This window comes from Vicugna pacos, chromosome 2 (genome assembly GCF_048564905.1).
Source record: "Vicugna pacos chromosome 2, VicPac4, whole genome shotgun sequence".
Lineage (NCBI taxonomy): Eukaryota > Metazoa > Chordata > Mammalia > Artiodactyla > Camelidae > Vicugna > Vicugna pacos.
In genome coordinates, this window is record NC_132988.1 from 111,182,201 (window position 1) to 111,204,532 (window position 22,332).

Sequence of the window (22,332 nt, forward strand, 5' to 3'; positions counted from 1 at the left end):
TAAATACTATTTGAACTGCAGCAAAAATTTCAAAAGTTAACACTTGCAGAAACATTCATCTTTCAAGTTGTACGTTGTTGAGAAACTAAAATTTCCTTAAAGGAAGTCTTAACGCTACTTTTTTAGCTAAGGAGAGAATACTCCCTAACTGCATGAATTGTTTGACCATCCCTAGAAATAGGGATATGTACTTGTAACATATGCATGTGTATTTGTAGGGGGAAAATAATTAATTCCGACCAGAAGCTCTTCTGCAAGGACGTGACTTTGCAATTTGTGAAAAAGATAAGCAGGGCTGGAGCGAGTGGGGAGGTGGCTTTCCAGGCAGTGGGGACCACGGGAGCAGAGGACAAGGTGTGAGAGGAGGAAGCCCATGGGCCAAACTGATGGATGAGCTGAGGCCAGTTCAGGGGAGGGCCTTGAAGGCCTCGCCCAGATAAGTGTGCAGTATTTGCAGAAAGTATCCAGGTACCTTGCATGTCTCTACTTAATACAAGGTGCTGCTAATTCACTCCATTTGCATCTAGGATTAACTTAACAGAAGAATGTGTTCTTTTGATTTTGACTGATGATGAGTGTAGGTTGCCAGGGAAACAGATGAATGTTTGTTGCATTGAAGGTTAGGATAATAAAAAAAAAGTTGAATCTGTTTGTCAAGCTCTTAGTCCTGCAGGGTCAGACACCTTGTTCCTCCTCTCCCGGTGTCATCAAGACAACAGTAAAAGTACCAGTGGACATCCTTTAATGGCCAGCACAACAAATGTGAATGACAGTGTCCCCAGTGGCTGTGAAGGCAGTGCGTCCACCAGGAGGGCTGGCGAAGTCTTTTCCAGAGGTGGTAACAATGGCTGCGTATTCTCAGTTTGCAGTATAATGATATTCGAGAGAAAGTAAATGTAGAAGCCAAAGAGGAAAGCCTCGTCTCTAACCATTTACACACATCAGAGAGCATGAGCCAGTCGCTCCCTGGTGCCAACAACTGTTCTTAGTACCGCGGAAAGCAGCTTCATTCTTGAATGCCGCTGGCTTCATTTATACCTTCCAAACATGTTTGTCCTTCTCTCTGGGCAGAATAAAATGATTGTAGCTTTTATATTTATATTAAAAATTAGCATGCCATTAGCAGTCCAGCCTGAATGCCAGTTAGTTCTGCCAAAAAATGGGTGGGGCAGGAGGCTGTGCTTTGTCTGTGTCCAAGCCTTGGAGGACCAGGTCCTTAGACCCTGAGGCTGCTCTGAGCAGCCTGTCCAGCGTGAGCTCGAGTTGGCTGTCACTGTCCATGGCAGGATTCTTAGTTGGACCAGTGCTTTGTGGTTGGCTTGGTATTAGACCCGGAGTTCCTGTAAAATCGGGGACCCCCCCAAGTTCCTGATTTCCTTTCCATCTTAGGATAGTGGATAAGAACTTTTGGGGTGGAGGTGAAGTGAGGAAAGGAGACAGAACTGGGCCCACGTGAATGAACTGAATCCTACCTTAGATGTGGAATCGGGTCACATTTTCCTGGTAGCTAAGGAAGAGGGACTTGGTTAAGCAGAGGCACCAAAGAAGCCAGGGCCCCTTGGGAGGGGAGCTTTCTGATTGGTGTTAGTCAGATAAATGCTGGGCACATTGAGTCCGTGTCCCCCAAAGCGGACCCAGAGTCAGGGATTCCAGGGCAAGTCATTTATGCAGGAGGTGCTGGGAGCACTGGTTGGGAGGTGGGAGGTGACCCAGGGGAAGAAGGGCCACTATAGAGGATGTGCCATTCCACCACCTGCCCCAGGGGACGACAGAGCTCATCCTGTGGAGGAGATGCAAGAGACCCTGTAGGACACCAGCCTCCGGATTAGCCCAAGGGAGGGTGAGAGAGCTGAGGTATCTATACTCCAAGACCCAAGAGGCACTGGTTAAGGGCTGCTGGGGGTGGGGGACAGTGCTAATCCCTATGACCCCTGACCTCCCACGGCTCCTGAAGATGCCTTCGAGCACAGATGGCAGCAGTAGGAAGTCTGAGGAGGTGCACTGGCATGGTTAAGGCTGGGGAACATAGGTGGACACCAATAGCATCTCCTATACTGGCCGGTGCCCACTGGCTCTAATATGTGCAATGGGACAGATGAGATCTGTCCAGGTGAGTGGCCGTCGGGGGTCTTCTCAGCTGTCCTTGTCCTGAGCTCAGTCTCACCTCCTGGTGAGCCCTGGGGGGCCGAGAGTCAGCGATCCTCTGCCGGGCGCTCTTTTTGTGAGCTTTCCTCATGAGGAAGTTAGGAAGCAGTCAGCCGTACAGACCTCTTGTTCCAAGGGGTGGGCCTGACTTTGGAAGGGAAATGGGACTCCTTTTCCCAGACCCACCTCCTTCCTCCACTTCAGCTGAGAGTGAGAAGTAGTACTTCAGGATTCTGGGCCTCTTCTCCTCCCATTTTCTCTCTTTTGTTTAATGTATTCATTTAATCAGTATTGAGGGAGTACTCACCAGAGGCCATGCATGGTAGGGGTGCAGATGTGTGGAAGGATGGTCTTTACCCCAAGAATCTGCGGCTGGTGAAGGGGGGCGGTGGGGTAAGACATGTAGATGCGTGGATGTCATGGGCTGAACTGTGCCCAGAACGCGTATGTTGATGTCCTAATCCTCTGTACCTCAGAATGGGACTGCATTTAGAGATGAGGTCTTTAGAGGGGTAATGAAGTTAAAATGGGGTCATTAATCCACTCTGACTGGGATCCTTATAAGAAGAGGCGAATAAGACACACACACAAAGGAAAGAGCATCTGAAGACACAGGAAGAAGATGGCCACCTGCAAGCCAAGGGGAGACATATCAGAAGAAACTAACCCGGTCAACACCTTGATCTTAGACTTTCCGGCCTCCAGGACTGTGAGAAAATAAATTTGTTGTTTAAGCCGCCCAGTGAGTGGTACTTGTTACGGCAGCCCTAGCCGACTGATACTGTAGAGCCAGGGGGCAGCACAGAGAGAGATACACATCATATAAGAAGTGCTGATAAAGGCTGCTTTGCCCGACCTCACTCGTGCTGCAAGTCATGGGGTAGGGATTCGGCACTTAGTAAATGGTAGGCCATGGTTCCAGGTGGAGCTTCTTCGGGGGCAGGCACAGGGCTTGGGACGCAGCCCTGCTGCTTTTTCCAGATGGGTTTGCCATGTTTGGAACTCACCCTACACGTTTGTGAAAGACACATGCCTTGGTTCCTTGTTTCCTGCCCTCCTAGAGGATAAGTTGCTTTAAGTGTGTAAGTAAGCATGTAAGAACACACTCTCCTCCCCCAGTAAGGGAGGTATCTTTTGGGATCTCAGAAAGCATTGAGACAGGAAGCAGTACGAGATAGTCCCTGACCGCGTCATTGTCTGAGGCTCCCGGGAGTTTAGAGCTGAGGATGATGCTGACGTGCATAATTATTACTATTATTATTACTGATTGAGCTTTACTCTGGCAGACACTTCCACATAATATATGTTAAATAGTACATGTCAAGTGCTGAGAACAGAATAATGCACAAAACGTGCATCGCCCCTCATTCTGTTGTCATTGTAACTCAGGCTCAGAGTCGCATTTTAACCATGCCGAGACCTGTCCCCCAGAGACTCCCATGTAGCTGGTCAGGGTCGGCTGGTCACTGATACTGCTCAAAAGGTTCCCGGGGGAGTGGTAATGGGAGATTAATTGGAGCACTGTCCCTCAGTTCATTAGTGTATCTGATTGCATTTGGGCAGCTCTCATCTGCCAAGCCCCGGGTGGGTCCCTGGGAGAGAGCGGGGAGTGTGACTGTCACAGTTCTCCCTCCCCTGGGGCTGCAGCAGGCTCAGGAATCGCCCACATGGGAGCCATCACCCTAAGTCGGGTGAGTGCCATGAAGGGACAAGTGTAGGACTCCATGAAGGAAGGATTTACAGCTAACTCAGACATGGTGATCAAGACAGACTTCCTGGAAGAAGCAACGTCCAAACTTAGACTTGAGTTTCATCAGGGGAGCAGTGGTGGGAATAATGTTCTGGGTGAGGAGGTGGCAGGAGGGAGCCCAGAGTGAAGAACGGGAGAGAGCATGATGCTTCCTGGGGACTAGACTGGTCAAGAAGAACAGGACGTGCCGCCGGGATTAAATAGCAGAGGCCCACGTGGAGGAGTGTGAATTCCACGTGGTGGGAGCCCCTGGGATGCTATTCAGCAGGGGAATGCCCCATCAGAGCTTCATATTGGAAAGGGCACTTGGAAGGTGGTGCCTTGGGCTCTGGGGTTCTAGGCAGCCGCTGATTCTCTTTTACAGAGACCATGTGGTTAGTGTGTTAAGCATTTGTAGCTCTCCCTCCCATTCCCCGGTCCATGACTGATTAGCATATGATTAAGGACCTTTCAAGAAATCCAAATGTGAATTCAAACGTGAGCCCTGGAACTTGACTCCACCCGCAGCACCGTTTCTCTGATGAACACTGCTTTCACGCTCCTGTCTGGTGTCCTCTCTCCCTTGATTTTCTCTGTGTCGGGTATTAATGTTCTTCGTGGTGGTTGATCACTCCAGTAACTTTTCTGTTTTCTCACTGCACGCTGCCTCTGCGGGCACAACGGCTTTGACTTCTACAGCCAGAAAACGTAGTCCTGACTCTGAAGGTAAAGTCCTGGCCTCTGTTTCACGTCGCTCTGTCTAAAGCCCACGAGTGGTGTGATGCTTTGGCCTGAACCCTCTGGTCACTGTCATCTCCACTGTGATGGTTTTAAAATTACTTGTTTCTCTTTTGTTTCTTCCATCATCTTTCATCTTCTCTTACAGCTTTAGTGGTTCACGAAAGTATAGCCACTCATCTCGGCAAATTTAAATCTTGATCTCTTCAACACAGTCCACAAAGCCCTCCGGAGATCTTGGTATGTCAGGAAATAACTGAGGTCCTTGCCAGACCTTGGCCAGACTTCGGCCTAGACGGGGGCTCTGGAAATGACGTACCTTGTTCCTGACACTGTTTGACCTCATATTTAGTCAGAAACATTGGGAAAGTTGTACATAAAACATAAAATTTGCATTTGGAGCTAAAGATAGCACATTTAAAACATTTTAATACACCTTTCTCTTCTGGGTTTGGGTTCAGTGTCTGGGGCTTCAGAAAGGATTTTAAATTCCTTTAAAAATAGTAACTTTTTTTTTTTTAAGTAACGATTTAGAATATTTGCTGGGAAATGAAAGCAAACTAAGTAAGAGTTTGGAGTGTCTGGCGTTGGTTTCTCTATTAGCCAATGATGTGAGTCCTCAAGGCCGGGTTACGCACCAGCAAACAGTGACTCTTCGTGGCCGCAGTGTCGGGCTGAGTTTGAGGAAGAGAGTGTAAGTGATGAAGGCGGCAAAAATTTAATCACTTTTTTGCTCCTTTTTTTTTTTTTTAAGCATTTTAACCTTAATATGGGCGTAGATAATACTCGAGGGCCATGTGCACCTGGCTTAAGACTTACAAGCATTTGCCCACAGAGTTAGCGAATATTGATAGAATATTTGCTGCGTGCTGGCTAATTGCTGACACATTACATTGTTTAATTAGCTGTCCTTTGCAATATGCCTGTGACATTAGTGCTCGCAATGCAGCGCTTCGCAGTTTAGAGAATGAGAAGCCCGCTGCTGGGATTTAATTAGGCCTTCTGACTCTAAGTTCAGTGCTCTCTCCCAAGACGTCACATGTGCTTCTGGCAACAAGCCGTGGGCTTTGCTTCGCTTTGCTCAGCTTGGCTTCAGAACATACTGCTATCTAGCTGGCCCATGAGCTGCAAACTGCCAACCTGTAATTTCCTATCATTCTTTAAAAATGTCTTGCTTTCTGGAAACGTGAGCAACTGCAGACATGGACTGGAACAAGAACAAGTTGTATCCAGTTGCATTGATTTTTATTTCTCCTGGAATAAAGCCAGCAGTGATTATGAAAATATGTTTAGGTCACGTAGTTGTGTCTAAGAGCTGGGCCAGTTCCTAGGAGCCTAGGGATGATCTGAGACAGGCTGCCGAGCGCAGCCTCACTTGTTAAGCATCTGCTCCGTGCCAGGTACTTGGTACGTTATTGCTAATCACAGATTATCTGTAATGTTCACCGTGACCTTACAAGGTATATATTATTATTCCCAGTGTATGGATGGGGAAACTGAGTCACCTGTGATTCACATGTTTGATCCGGAAAGTCTGAGCCTTTTTCCTAAATGTAGATATATTCCGGACTCTTTTGCAACTAGCTATGAATTTATCATTAATCGATCCAGTCCAAACTGCTTTGAATCCTTAATGACGACTACTAGTTCTACGTGGTGAGAAGCACCCTAGGTATAGGTTATTCATTACGCAAGTACTCCTGCCAAAATTTGTCATGCCATTTAAACAAAATACCTTTGAGGCTGAAATTCATTTGCAACTTGACCTTGCATTTGGATATTTTCCTGGAAGTTGAAAGAATTTAGTAATGGCTTGGTCCCATATTCTGATAACTCAAATCTCTGCTTCCACTGTTTCAAGAAGGATCTTCAGAATGGATGCACACACACACACAAACACACTCCTTACAATTTAACTCACGATGGCAAATAGGTTAAAAAGCATGAAATGTGTACCCTGTGGAATGTTCTACGTGTGATTTTGTGTTACAGCATGTGCTGTTTCTTTTGTTTGACTTGCAGATTATCTACTATGAGATCGGAATTATTACCTGTGCTGCCCTGGGATTGCTGTTTATTATCTTGATGCCCCTGGTGGGGTTTTTCTTTAGTGTGTGTCGTTGCTGTAACAAGTGTGGTGGAGAAATGCACCAGCGACAGAAGAAAAATGGCACCTTCCTTAGGAAATACTTTGCAGTCTCCCTCTTGGTGATTTGTATATTTATAAGGCAAGTAGAATCTTGGACAACAGCTGATGGTGTTTTAGGTCAATGAGAAATGTCTCGTGTTTTAACTGTTAAGCCCATGAGTTTGAAACAACCACCACCAAAAAAAAAAAAAAAAAAACCTAAAAACTAAAAACTAAAAAAAAAAACCCATAACAGAAAAGAGAGGACAAAGATGCTTGCCCAGGACAGCTCAAAAAGATGTCACTTTTAAGCAGAAGTTAGCGTTGTAACCAAGCTGCTCTAGCTTACGTGATAAGCCAACCCTTTGGCAGTTTTTCATCTTGAAGGCATCCTGATACACCTCTGGCCTCAGAAAGCGTTCACCAGAACGGCACCCCCCTCCTCTGAGTAGCTCCCTAGAGCCAGGCAGCAGGCAGGAGGGCAGAGCAAATATTTGCTAGTTGATTTGTACATCGTAGGTATCTTGAAGGATGGGTAGAGTCCCTGAATTTGGCAAATTGAGAATATTGTAGAATGGAATTAATTTTCTCATCATATACCCAGTTTTCTTGAATTTGCGATTAAGCTGAAACCCTCTCTTGAAGCCTGGAGTACGTGTCATGGTGTTTCTTCTGCAGCTCCTACTGCTGCCAAAAGTTTTCCAGTCGAGTGACAGATGGGACGTGCCCTGCTTTTAGGACGAGGACATTAAGTTGGGTCCAAATCAGACTCCTCGGTTGAGGAGTGTGCATCATGGTACTGGCCCTCTGGTTGGGATATTTGGTCCTCTCTTCACATTTCCTCATTCATTCAACTGATGTGTCAAATCCAGGGGAAAAATAAGTGCCTGTGACATGAATAATGCCTTAAGGAGACACAGAGACAGCGAGGAGAGGCAGTCAGCCTCTTCCCTGAGGTGTCTCTACCGCATTTCTCAGTAGCCGTGAGGAAGATTTTTCAAGTTGCTAAATAACTGATATTGGGGAGTTTAAGCAGAAAACAGAATTGAACAGAACAATTTAAAGTTCTAAAGCTGTAGCTGCAAACTCAAGAGGAAGAGTCTTTAAGTGTGGCCGCCAGTAGGGGCCTGGTAACATGTATGCTGTCGGGGGGACCATTCAGCGGCATGCAGTATACCCAGGGGAGAGAGCGCTGGCCAGCTCTAGATTTGCTGATATAAAACAGTCCCCAAGTGAGATGCAGTGAGACAAGCAGGTGGCAGACCATGTGTAGAACACGGCGTCAGTGATTGAAAACAAAAAAGTCAGGACACAAGCACTTTCTTACATTTGCACAGAGCACATGTGGAAAGATTGCCAGGACCCTGGCAACGCGGCGGTCCGACCTCTGGGAAGGAAACAGGTGGTTGTCTCTTTTAGATGATCTACCATGCTCAGCATTACCTGCTGAATTAGGAACACTAAAAATTAACCCTGAACAACCGAAAAAAATCCCCTCAGAAAGCAGAAGCTAATGCACTGCCGCTGATTCCAGGGAAGTCATTTTTTGAACAAGGGCATAACTTCTGCTGAAAATAGTCAAATAACAGACCTTAACAATATGCTCTTTAACAAATTACAACTGAGTGTTAGCTCGTTTCACGCACCGTTGTTTGACCACCAGGGAGCTTTGTTGTGTGTGTTTTCTCTGCAAGATTGGGATGTGAGTCTCATTCTCTCTCTACCCGCCACCCCAACTCCTGTTTCCCTGTGTGCCTCTGCCTCTGTCTCTCCGTACATAATTTGAATCTGTTTCTTCACTTTGCATTCTGCAAAGCAGCTTAGGATCAGGTTGATGGTAATTCCAGATGTCCCCCCTCTCTCTGCTTTGCATTTGAAATATTTTCAGGAATGCACAGAGGAGTAATTACCTCCTCCCCAACCGCCAGAGAAATGTCAGGTATAGCCCAAAGCCCCTTGTACGTTTCCTTTAAGCCTGAAACTTACATCCTTCATGCATCCAAAGACTTGGACAGCCATGCCTCTCCCTCCTTGTACACCATGGACATCAAAGATGAGGCTCAGGTGACAAAGTGTCATTTGAAAAGACTTGCCCTTAGGGCTTCTTGTCAGCATGATTACTTACTTAACAAGTTAATAGTTTTCACTTGATATAAATGCATGTGATGTAATTTCAGGAAAATTCTTTATTGCATGTAGTTACTTATTTACCCAAATAAATGTTCACATATATAATAATAGGCTTTGAGGGTTATTTATTTTAATGGAGCATATGTCCTGTATTGGGCTTCTATTTTTAAACTGGATTTTTATTCACATTACATATAATTATGCAATATACACGTTATAGTTCACCCGGAACTGACTGCATTATTTTTATTAGGTTTTAAATACCAAAATATATGAAAGCTTCAGTGTCAGAAAGAAACTTGAATGCTATATGCATCTCTTATTTTTGAGAACTCAGACCCATCAAACAAATTTAGAGAAGTTTTTTCTCCTGAGTGTATTTTAGTTTAGAAAATTCTTAAATTTTCTTACGTACACAGATGTGAGTCTGTAACCTCCAACACATTCAGTTAAGATATTTTCCCCCAACCAAGTAAAACTTATTAATTAATATCACAATTTTAAATGTCAGTATAATTAAACCAAATTTGATCAACCATTTGAGGCTAAGTGACACATTTAAAACTTATTTATTTCACACAGAACACTGAATTTATATATGAATTATAAATAGGCCTAAATAAGAGGAGTATTTGAGACTGTTTCGTTTACTTCAAATTCAGACGAGAAGTTTAAACTTCTTTGCCTTGAAGTTTTCAAATTTAAGTAGCTATTTTGATGTCTTCCTTCTTGAACACTTATTGGTTTGCAAGTATCTTCAAATCATGAGTTGAAATAATGTCTGTGTGTTGTTTGCAAGTAATCAAAACTAGCCAATGAGATTAAAGACTAGGCGAAAGCAAGGATTTCTCTATTATGATTAGATAGAAAGGAGAAGAAAGTTACGTCCCCACATCAGAAGATTAGATAAAATAAGAGGGGAAGGAATGCCAACAAAACCAGAAGGCAGAAAGAGGAAGAAAAGGAGGTGTTAACCCCGGCTTATGTTGACCTCAGCGGAGACTGGATTCTGTTGACAAATAATCTTTGTATATGATTTTTTAAAACTCCGCTCAGAAGCCCACAGTAGTCCACTTGCCTTTTAATCAGGCTCAGTTCCACTTTGTGGCTGTACACTAAATGTTAGAATTAAAGATGAGGTTGGCTTTTAAATGAGTCTTGAGTACTCTAACATTTCATAGGTTCTGTTTTCTTTAAAAATTAAAAAAAAAATTTTTAATTAAGAAAGGCATAGATGTTAAGGAGAAAGCTTCCCTATATGTGGGCTTTTCCAAAGGCAAGCTGCGGAATGTTTAATTCCACAGACATTGACATGTGTTTGCGTAAGTCTGTTTGACCATCAGCAGAAGATTACATTTCCACATCTCGCTGTGGACGGTTTACACAGATGTGTCTTACTCCAGAAAAAGCCAACTTTCCTTTGCACCTGTCATCACTGCATTTTTCAGAATTTCATAAAGGTTATAAGCAACAATGAAAAGGAGAAGCCATGCATGCCTTTATTTCTCCAGTACAGAGGCGTTTCTAAGTTTCCAAGTGCGATTAAGTCAGCTTTTACTAATTACCGTAGTGAAAATTGAATCCCGGTCATTTTAGGAAGACAGCTGTTTTCAAAGTTCATTTATTTTTGTTGTTGTTAGGATGTGGTATCAATTCCTGGCTTGGTGGCCACAAGCTTCTAGCAAAGAAATTGAGCCAGTATGCCTTGAAACTCATGAGGCTTTCTTAAAGAGAGGGCTAGTTATTTAAAATCGATACTCAAATTGAAAAATTATTTTTGAAAAGTAAGAGACCAGTTACACACTGAAATTTATTTGGCTCTTATTGGCTAATTTCATTGTCAGTAGAAATTGGTAGAACAAATTGCTACAAATTTTAAAGGTTTAGCTATACTCTTTAAAAACTTTAAATATTTACTTCTAAGTGTATTTGAGAACAAATTGGTCCGTCCATATAAAATATAGAAGATGTAGTGCTAATATATCATAAAAAATTCCTGTCTTCTGCTAAAATTTTCCAGGAAATTTTGTTGTCCTGCATTAAACTTGAAGGCTTTTCTGTCAAATGTGAGAGAGCTGAAAGTCATTTGATTATCATTTGACTGAAATTTTATTCACTTTTTGTGTGAGGTGAATTTCTTTCATCCTCATATCCTAAGAGTTGATTGGTAGTTGTTTAAAAAAACCCAAAAACATTAATTCACATGATTTTTTTTTTTGCTTTAAAGAGCATCAAATAATAGGGAATGTCTAAATCAACAGCAACAAAAAGCGTAACTTTTTCACTTTCTATTTGTGTGTAAATAGCAGTGTTAAATTTGAGATTATAAATGGAGACCATCAATTTGTGTAGTATATAAAATTTTTTTCTTTGATTTGTTGCTAATATTTAAAAACAGGAAAAAAATTTAAAAATGAAAATGGGAGATTTTACATACAAATCCAGACTCCCAGATTTTTGTAAATAATGGGAAGATCTGGCAATACTGGTCTTCCATCGAGGTGCCACTTGCCGGAGTTGCAGAACATCTGCCGCACCCATCTTTGCTCCCCCAGCTCCCAAAGGTCGGTACCCTACACTGTGCCCTCCATGCTTTCTGCCTGCCTCTGCGGGCTTTTGATGTTCCCATCTTTGATTTAAATGTAAAATTTACAATGAGCTATGGGTTTGAAAATCAGCTTTGAAAGTTGCTGAATTCTATCCCAGAATTCTGTTTAGTACAGTTTTTTTTTTAATGATCTATGCTTTCATTTTAATTGGATTCATAACTGGGTAGCAGAAATGTGGGTCTCTTTAACTATGTTGCATTGAAATTCAGTGTCATATTGCAGCGCTGTGATGCTGTTCATTTTACTGATTGATGATCTTTTGAGTAAAGGCATTAATTCAATAAAGGAACAAAGACAGTTTCTGACTTGGACACTCCGAACATGTGGCTAATCTTCTAAATGGACCAAATGAAACAAAGCCCAGTCCTTAAACCCACATTCACTGATCACCCACCGTGAACAAGAGACCCTCAGTACCCAAAGCCAACAAAGAAGCAGTCAACCTTTCTTTCAGAGCAGTTAAACGTAGGTGAAAATAAAGACAAAATAGGAGACGAAGTGAGAAATATCCCATCAGAACTTCAGGCGCGCCCTCTAGGGGTTCATGGCTAGGCGTCCTCCCATCCAGGTGGACTTGGGCCTGCTGTTTGCTTCCCAAGTTCACTTTGACTTCTTATGTGACAAAATGAGTCTGGAGCATGATGAATGACGAATAATTTGGATGTGATGGGGAGGAGAACAAGGGTCCCAGTGTGAAATCCTCTGGTCAGGTGGTGATCCTGACTTGGCATGGTGCGGAATGTTTGAGATTTGGCGTGGTAAATAAAGCTCCAGGCACGTTGCTGTGACTCAGCCTTTCCTTCCTACTGTTGACACTACACCAAACTCATTGTTTTGGGTCGTTTGGCCTCATTTTGCATGAATGTATCATTTAATAACTCTTATTGCTCTGGTGTAATGTCAACCTCATAAATACTGATGCAGACCTTTAAGACTAACAAAAATGTATTCCAAGGTGGTCATTCTAAATGGCAACTTTTAAAGGTGGTCCTTGACACCCAAACTTTTAAAATAATCGTAGATACCTTGTAAACATCCATACCCCTCTTCTTTGCAGTTTGAGAAGCACTGATCTGATCGAGTTTCTAGCTTTGTGATGCCAGGGAAACTCAGAGGGAAAGTGACTTTCTCAGGCTCACACAGTGTGAGTTAGTGGCACTAGAACCCAAGTCTCCTGTTTCTACCCTAGTACACGTCCCACTGCAACATGTTAACCAGAAGAAATATTGTTCATCATTGTGTAATAGACTTTTTAGGATTAGTTTGGAAAACCCAAAGCACTTGTGTAATACTGCTGAGGGAAAGTATGTTTTTATGAGAACAGCAACGAACTCCTTGGAATAACTCATTACCGAAACTGGGGTGAATGATTCCTCATTTACCCAAGGCTGAGAGGTTTCCTGGGAACATGGGACCTTTGGTGCAAAAATGGACACTTGGCCACCCTACTTGTAAATATATGAATGCATACTGCCTAAGACGTTGCTTTTGGTGAAGATGCAAAAGTATTCATATTCTGCATCAGAATTATTTTCCCCAAAGTTTGTTATTTGCAAAACATTTTTCTAAAAACATATTCACACCAATCATTGAGTGGTTATAAACTAACAATTTGTTGCAAACTAAATTTTGTTATTAACTTCTCAGGTAACATCTACAGCCGATGTGTTGAGTTTATGTGATTCCCTGCTGCCATCTAGAGGCTAAATCCAATGAGGGGGGGCTTGGCAATTAGCAATTTTAAATGTAACTTTTTAATGTTTAAAGGCTTTGACATAAAAACAAACCAGTCGATCAAATTAATTGAAGTCAGTGAATTGTTGGTAATTAGCCAACATTAAGAGCCCTTAAGATTAAATGTAGACATTTCAGATGGTTCAAAAAAATGGTTTTTATTTTCATGTAGAACTTTGCATGCAGGATGCCTTTCATGTAGTGTTTTTGAAACTCTTTTCCGAAGTATATTTCGTATGGAAAGAAGTGTTCATATCATAAACACATAGGTACGAATTTCCGCGAAGCGAGCACAGCGATCCACCCCTCCCCATGTCTAACCGCTGGCCTTTAGCATCAACGTTGTGTTTGATTCTGTATTTCACGTGAGCTAGGATGACACAGTATGTACTTTGCTGTGTGTGGCTTCTTATGTAGCATTTTAATGCAAGATTAGTTCATGTTTCTTTTCAATCTGGACAATACAGTAATAACAGACAATTATATTAACTGAAAACGTTATCATTTGGGTTTTTTTTTCAGTAATGGAAATGGATTTTTTGTGTATATATATTTTTATAGAAGTATAGTCAGTGTACAATGCTGTGTCAATTTCTGGCCTGCAGCATAATGCTTCAGTCATACATGAACATACAGGTATTTGTTTTCATATTCTTTTTCACCATAAGTTACTATAAGATATTGAATATAGTTCTCTGTGCTATAGAGTATGAACTTGTTGATCTGTTTTATATATATTAGTTAATGTCTGCAAATCTTGAACTCCCAGTCTGTCCCTTCCCATCCCCTTCCTGCCTCCCAACCATAAGTTTGTTTTCTATGTCTGTGAATCTAAAAAAAAAAAGACAAAGGAACTTATTTACAAAACATTTGGGTGTTTTTGCTGAGAGTCTTCTGTGAGGGAAGCAGAGCTATGCATGTGGGGTTTGTGTGTGCGCTGTGTGGAGGGTGTGCACCTGCCTTCCTATCTGTACAGAAATGGGACTGTATTCCACACGCTGCTCTGTAACCTTTGTGACTTTTGTTTCCCCTGTAACTGATCGTGAACATTGTTCGGTTTATAAGGCTTGTATTTAACAGAACAATGTCTCTTGAACGGATGTGGGTGTTCTCTGAGAGGATGGAGTCCTGTTCCGTGGCTCACATTTGCTGGTTCATGGATTATGGTTCTGTGGCAGGAAGGTTGTGGCAGTGGCGGGGCTGGGCTTGGGGAGGAGGGGCCTCTGCGCAGGAAGACCCCCCCCCCCAACCCCGGGCCCTGGGGCTGCTCTGAACCTGGCCACAGGGCCGCCGTGCCCTCAGTAAACGCTGTCCCTTCTCTGCTCTCCCCGCAGCGTTGGCATCACCTATGGTTTTGTGGCAAGCCACCACATGAGGACTCACCTCAGAAAGACTCAGAAATTGGCAGAAAGCAATTTCAACGACTTGAGAACGCTGCTGAACACCACTCCAGGGGTAAGGACCATGGTCTGATTATCCTGTGATGCTCTGTGTCTGGGGCCTTTTGGAGTTCCTGAATATATTTGGAATCTCATTCAGACCTTCTGGAAACCTGATGAATCAATGCAGATGGATGCTGTCTTTTAATTTTGCAGATGAAGAAATAAAGGCCCAGGAAGTGATTTTCAAAAGAGTATAAAAGCATAATTTCCGAATTTGTGTTTTTATTATATTTTATTTCTTTATTTTATTAAGGTATAACATATAGTACGTATTATAAAAGTACTTAACCATTTTAAGGGTCTCATGATTTTTAAGATTTTATTGTTATTTATTTGTGTATTTATTTATTTATTGAAGTATTACTTTGTTTTTAGGTCTTTTTTTCTGTTTTGTGAACACTTACTTGCTAATACCTGTATACATGTGTAAACTTCCTTGGGAAGGAGACACACAGACACAAGCTGTCTTTGGGGAAGGGGACAGGGTGGCTTGAGGGCATCCTTTTTCTGTATCCCAGAAATATGTTGATGCCCTGCCTATTCAGAACCTTGTTTTTAAAAATATCTCAGCAGAAAGCAGCCCAAACATGCTGCTGAGCGTGTGGGAACCTACATGCGGAGAGAAAGATGCTGTCTTATCAGTCACTAGTAAGAGCCTGCTGGAATCCCTGGGCCTCCTCACACAGGGATGTGTTCTTCCAAATTGAACACATTCTACAAAAATGCCAACATGTTAAATATGGCGCTAGTTTTTTAATATGTGGTTGGAACTAAAATAGCAAAGCGTGCAAGCTTTCTTTAATACTGAGATTAGAGAAGCTAGTTTTATTAATAGTTTCATAGCCTGTGCAGAGAGGGACACTTCATTTTCCCAGCCTGTGAATAAAAGTTCATATTTTCCACCTATCATTCTAACGACTCCAGAGTAAAACTTTCCCCCTAAAAAGTTGGCAAAGTCATACACGCAGCAGTCACGGCTGGTGAACTTTGGAATTGCTTTCCTAATCTCGGAAGGAGAGTAAATTGTTATGACTTTGGGGGAAATTTATCTGGTTCAAAGTATATGATAGAGCACTGACAAATCTATAAGAAACTGAGCAAAGAATGTCAGTAGTCGATTCACAGAGGAAATATAGCTGGTCCCAAACACAATAAGAGATTCAGCTTTACTCTAGTAATTGGAGAAATGAAAAAGTAAATCATGATGCACCGAGAAGGTTGGCAGTAGTTATTTTATTTAAAAGTGGTGATACCCGAAGTTGCAGAGGCTGTGGGGAAGCAGATCTGCTAAGACCCAGTAGACGGAAGAGCAAGTGTCCCCAGCAGAGGCCAGATCAGCGATAACTGCTAAACAAAATGATGCTAAGGTGGTAGGTTTCTAATGGCCTCGAATTCTTTGCAGTCTCTCCTCCCTTCAAGACGTGGATCTGTTTGCAACCCCTTGAATCTGGGCTGTGCCTCTGACCTGATTCTTTGACCAAAAGAATGCAGCGGACATGACCTTGTGCTAGTTTTGACCTTAGGCTGCCAGAAGCCTAGCAGGGTCCACTCTTGTCCTCTTGCTGCAGGGGTTGCTCTGTGAAAACACCCGGCAGGCCTTAGGGGGAGAAGCCACATAGAGAGAGGGGTCGTTTTATCCCCAGCCACACTGGCCCCAACCAGGCAACCCACATAGTCCATCCACAGGACCACGAGAAATAATAAATCATATTTCTTAAGACAATAAGCTCTGAGTATTTTTAAGAAGTCTGGGAGTCAGATAAGAGAAGTATCTCTGAGAACCCCCTTTCCTTTAAAAATGTTCTGATTCAGGATAATTTTTCCCTTTAAATCTCTTTTTGTTTTTTAAAAAATTGAAATATAGTTGATCTGTAATGTGTTAATTTCTGGTGTACAGCGGTGATTCAGTCGTATATATATTCTTTCTCATATTCCTCTTCATTATTAGGTTATTATGAGCCATTGAATACAGCCCCCTGTGCTATACAGTGGGACCTTGTTCATCTGTTTTGTATAAAGTAGTGTTAAACGTCTTCCTACTGTGGCTTCTAAGGAGAAGAGGCGGTTTCATTTAATTTTTTGTTTTTGTTTTTGTGTTTAGCAAATCGACTATGTACTGGACCAGTACACTATCACTAAGGCAAAGGCATTCTCAGATCTGGACAGTAAGTAAAATCTAAAGTTGCCTCAAATTGTTTGTTTGTTATGGCCACTTCCCATAAAACATGGAGGAAGACCTGAAATAATTGTTTCTACATTTTCTGCGTGAAAGCAGGGGAAAGCAGGTCAGTGGTTCCTCAGCGCTATTGACAATGTGTAGTTTGTTCCTCAGTGAGAAAAACCTAGCACTTATTGTAAGAATGCTTTTGCATTGAGGAGGAGAGAGCAGCGCTGCTGGCATCCATCAGTAGAGGCCAGGGATGCAGGGAAAAGCCCTCAGTGCCCAGGACAGCCCCTACCACAAAGAAAGATCCGGCCGCCAGTGTCGACGTGCCAGGGTTCAGAAACCCTGGTCCAGCTGGAGAGATTAGGGACCCCTCTGCGGTGATTAAGTTTTCCCGAGGGGCACCGCTGGTGTGGGGGCTTTGAAGAAGGTGACGAAATCCCCACGGCGAGGGTCCACGCCTGAACGGAGTCTGGAGTGAAAGGGGGATTTCAGGGCGGGAGAGACTACAGAGAATCTTCCAGGCAGGGACACCTTGCAGCGTGAAGAGACTGAGCGGTAGGAGGGGAGGCAATCAGTGCAACCCACCCTCACCGCCCCTTCTGTTTCTTTGAATTTAGATGTTAAATTATTGCTGGGAGGCAGCATTTACGAAAAGCTGAGACCCAGGGTGGTCCCCGCGCTGGATAATGTCAAGGCCATGGCAGACGGTAAGCACGCGGCACAAAGACCCGGACAGCCTTGCACCCGGAGTCCCCGGCTCCCCAGCCTCCCTCTCCGGCTTCTCTTTTCCCTGCGAGTCAGCGGGGCGGGGTCTCGCTAGTCTGTTTTTTAAAACTTTTTTTAAAAAAAGCCTGTGCTAAAGCTGTTGTACAAATGACCTAAAAGTCATTTGAAATAATAGTAGCAGAATTTGATAGGGGCCCACCAGCTGCTTTTGTAAATAAAGTTCTGGGAACCCAGCCGTCCTCACCTGTGCAGACATCACCTGTGGCAGCTGTCACACTGTCACACGGAGCTGAATCGATGCACCAGGGGGCCCACGAAGCCCACATATGACGGCCCGGCCCTTGACAGAAAAAGCTTGTCAGCTCCTCCTGCAGATTTTAGGTCTTTTGGAGTCTGTTGGTTTCCTTTTCCTTTTCCCCCTGAGAGAACAACTTCTGATGCAGTAGGAGAATATGTTTGTATTGCAAGCTGCTGTGGTCACTGATGTAAGTGAGCAGATATACTGAAGTTAATTAATAAACTACGTATTCCACTGCAGTGAAAAAAGACCTCCCGGGCCCTTCCCGATGTTGAGAAAATGTCGTTTTCTAAGCATTTGGTGGAGAAGACAGTTTCATCTATGCAAAACATTTGTCATTTTGCCAGTCTGAATTTCATTTTCATGAGCTTGTATTCCTGAGGAAATAGGCCATAAGAGAGTGAATTGGGTGGAAGCTGGGAAATTATGCCTGTTCCTTTTGGCAAACCTCCTCCCGTCTTAGATTTCAGGGACTCAGGGAGGTACAGAAACACGTTGACGTACAGAACAGCCAGGAGCTGGTCAGATTAGTCTCATTAACTGATGGGAAGGCCCTTCCCCTTGGCTCTGCGAAGGCTCCAGCTACTGTCTGAAGGTGTGTCCTCTGCTCTTGACGCCTTAGACGGCTCCAGACACCTGTTCTCCTCATCACCAACCATTTCCCATGCAGAGAAACTGAGGCCCAGAGAGGGAAGTGACTGCTGAGACCCATGGCCTCGCCGTCCTGTCCTAACTTCTTCCATGTAGTGTTCTCTTCCTCCCTTCCTTCCTTTCTTCCTCCCTTCCTCCCTTCTTCCCTTCCTTCCATGCCTGGCCCCTGCCTGTCATTCCAGTCTCTCTTCTGCCAGAGCCCCTTGCCTTCCATTCCAGGCCGTGAATCCGGGTGGTCATCCTGCTGTAAGTCCCTGACGGTGTCATTCTCTCCCAGACCCCATACTGCGTGTGTTTCCTCTGCCTGGGGTGCCACAGAACCCCACCTCATCTCACCTGCCTAGCGGCCCCGAGCTAAGCGTTCTCTCCTCTGCAAGCTTCCCCACCTCCTCCCCTCCCCCAGGGGAGCATGATAACTCCGTGTTTCTGCTGCTCACTTTGTAACCCTGAATACACGGCTTATTCATGGCATTTACAGCATTGCCTCTGTAGTACACCGTGAGCTCCTTCAGGACAGGATCTGTTGATTTTGTTCACCCTTTATTCCCTGTACCTCTTGCAGCATCTGGACTGAAGCAGAGAGATGATCATTTCTTGAATGAATAAATGCCTGTGGCCCTACCTTAATTGTCTAAGTTTAGGATATTGTGAATTCACTGGGTATAAAGTAGAAGATGGACTATATTCTTTCATCATTCTCCTCAGTTGCTAGGCAGCTCCTTTTGAGTCTATAAGCTTCCTTAGCCTTTACTTTTTTTAAAATATATTTTTATTGAAGTACATTCAGTTTACAATGTGTCAATTTTTGGTGTACAGCACAATACTTCAGTCATATAGGAATATACATATATTCGTTTTCATATTCTTTTTCACCATAAGTTACTACAAGATATTGAATATGGTTCCCTGTGCTATACAGTATAAACTTGTTGTTTATCTATTTTGTATATATTAGTTAGTATCTGTAAAATCTCAAACTCCCAGTTTATCCTTTCTCAACCCCTTCCCCACCTGGTAACCATAAGTTTGTTTTCTATGTCTGTTTCTGTTTTGTAAATAAATTTGTTTTGTTTTTGTTTTAGATTCCACATATAAGTGATAGCATGTGATATTTTTCTTTCTCTTTCTGGCTTCCTTCACTTAGAAAGACAATCTCCAGGTTCATCCATGTTGCTGCAGATGGCATTATTTTATTATTTTTTGTGGCTGAATAGTATTCCATTGTATAAATATACCACAACTTTATCCACTGACCATTTACTTTTGATGTCTCTAGTCATTTGTTTAACTTCATGACTTATTTATTTATTTATTAAGGTATAGTCAGTTACAGTGTGTCAATTTCTGGTGGAGAGCATAATGTCTCAGTTATACATACACACACATATATTCATTTTCATATTCTTTTTCATTATAGGTTACTGCAAGATATAGAATATAGCTCCCTGTGCTATATAGAAAAAATTTGGTTTTTTAGTCTATTTTATATATAGTAGTTAATATTAGCAATTCTCAAACTCCCAGTTTATCCCTTCTCACCCTCTTTCCCCCTGGTAACCATGGGTTTGTTTACCATATTTGTGAATCTGTTTCTGTTTTATAGATAAGTTCATTAGTGTCTTCTTTTTTTTGTTCTTTCCTTTCTTTCTTTCTTTTTTTTTTTTTAGATTCCACATATGAATGGTATCATGTGGTATTTTTCTTTCTCTTTCCAGTCTATTTCACTTAGAATGACAGTCTCCAAGTCCATCCAAGTTGCTGCAAATGGCATTATTCTATTCTTTTTTATGGCTGAGTAGTATTCCATTGTATAAATATACCACAGCTTCTTTATCCAGTCATCTGTCGATGGATATTTAAGTTGCTTCTGTGTCTTGTTTACTGTAAATAGTGCTGCTGTGAACACTGGGGTGCATGTATCTTTTTGAATTAGAGTTCCCTCTGGATATCTGTCCAGGAGTGGGATTGTTGGATCATATGGTAAGTCTATTTTTAGTTTTTTGAGGAATGTGATTTTTTTTAGTTGCCTTTAGTGTGCTCTATGGCTGTATCTGTCTGTCTGTCTATCTATCTCTCTATCTATCTATTTATGTATTTCAGTGAGATTAAAATTGTTTTCATCGGCTTTGGGAATTTAGGAGATAATTCTCATTATTAGAGATCTTTTGAAGGTGATACGGTATCAATGCTAAAGATCACTTGAGTGGCTTAAACAACAGAAAATATATCACCCATGACAGGGTATCGGCTGTGAGGGGTTGGTTGCTTCAGTGGTTCAGTAACGTTGTCAGGGTGTCCCCTGCCCTTCAGCATCCCTCGTGTTACCCTCCGTGTGTTGGTGTGGCTCTCCTGTGTAGCTCCAGGTACATGGGACTCGCATATATGTCACGTGAGGAAGAGGGACACTGCCTTCTGTGCTCCTTTATATTGCAAATGACAGCAGGCCTGGCCTCAGTCCTCTTAGCCAATGTCCCTGGCAGTAGCTGCAGGGGCTGAAACGGCATGCTTGCTATGGAAGACCTGTGGTTCTCAAACTTGAGGGTGCACTGCCATCACCTTGAGTCTTGTTAGAACACAGCTGCCGGTGCCCCGCCGCAAGCTTCTGATTCAGTTGGTCCGGAGTGGGCCTGAGGCTTCCAGGTCTAACGAGCTCCCAGGGGATGCTGCTGCTGCTGCTGGTTCGAGAACCACGTTCTGAAAACTACTGCTTTGATCTGTCGCTCCCAGGCCTGGGTGCTTATTAGACTCACCAGGTGAGCCTTTAAAAAATACCCTCCCTCGACAGACTCTGAGTTTATGGCTCTCGGGAGGACCCTGACTGATGTTCTGTGCCTCTCCTGTTACGTTTCGTTGTTGAAAACTCCAGATGATTCTAAGGAGCACTTGGGTTGATAATCTGTTGCTTAAAGGAACAGGCATGCGTGCTGTGTGGTTTGTGAGGGGCTTGTTCAACACATTGCCATGTGTTTCTGAACCAATCAGAAAGGAGGGAGCAGAGCCGAGGCCACCGGATGATTGTATCAACTGACTTTTGCTGCATAACACAGTCTGTTCCAAACTTAATGGCTTGAAACAAGTCATCTGTTTAGTTCCTGATTCTTTGGGTCAATAGGGTGGCATTCCTGCTTCAGGTTAGCTCAGCTGATCTCTGCCAGGCTCTCAGATGTGTCTGCAGTCAAGTGCCCATCCAGCCTGGGTCTGGGTGATGAACGATGTCCTCATTCACCTCTGGCCATCAGGAGGCTGTTGACGAGGGCAGTGGAGCCACTTGCCCCATCACCCAGCAGGCTCACTGGTGCTGCCTCACCTGCCAGCCACAGGTTCTGCAAGCAGCAGGGAGGGGGGGCCCCAGTGCTCCAGCCCCTTTCAAATCTCTGCTGTGTCACATTTATTATTGTCCCACTGGCTGCAGGAAGTGACATGGCCAAGCCTAGTGTGGGAAGAGACTACCCAAGGGTGTGGACTCAGAGCAGCACCAATGTATGGGGACCATCACTAGAACAGCCTACCACAGTGGGTGTGATCCCCAGCCTTCAGGATGGTCCAGTGACCGCAGCCCGCTGGTGGTCCCATCATCATGTGAGTCTCCCACACCATGACACATGGTCTGTGTGGCTAATGCAATATAGCAAATAGGGCAGAGGTGATGGTGTGTCACTTCTGGGCTCCCATCTCTCTCCCTCACTAATCAGACACACTGGGAAGTCAGCTGCTGTGTGGTGAGCCGCCCTAGAGAGGGGCCCACATGGTGAGGAGCTGAGGTCTCCTGTCAACCACGTGATCGACTGGGAAACTGGTCCTCCAGCCCCCAGCAGTCTTCAGACAGATGCAGCCC

At 43.5% G+C, this 22,332-nt stretch overlaps 1 protein-coding gene across 6 annotated transcripts in view; it reads left to right on the forward strand.

The window, feature by feature from the left end:
* The window catches only part of PROM1 (prominin 1), a 100,404-nt gene that overhangs the window by 38,190 nt on the left and 39,882 nt on the right, over positions 1-22,332 (forward strand). For 5 of the 6 annotated variants that reach the window (XM_072945993.1, XM_072945999.1, XM_072946007.1 and 2 more), the window contains exons 4-7: positions 6,635-6,840; positions 14,548-14,668; positions 16,757-16,820; positions 17,440-17,529. In XM_072945993.1, coding sequence (XP_072802094.1) covers positions 6,635-6,840; positions 14,548-14,668; positions 16,757-16,820; positions 17,440-17,529 — 481 coding nt within the window. The remainder of the gene's footprint in view (positions 1-6,634; positions 6,841-14,547; positions 14,669-16,756; positions 16,821-17,439; positions 17,530-22,332) is intronic. The other variant, XM_072946012.1, reaches the window with a different exon arrangement.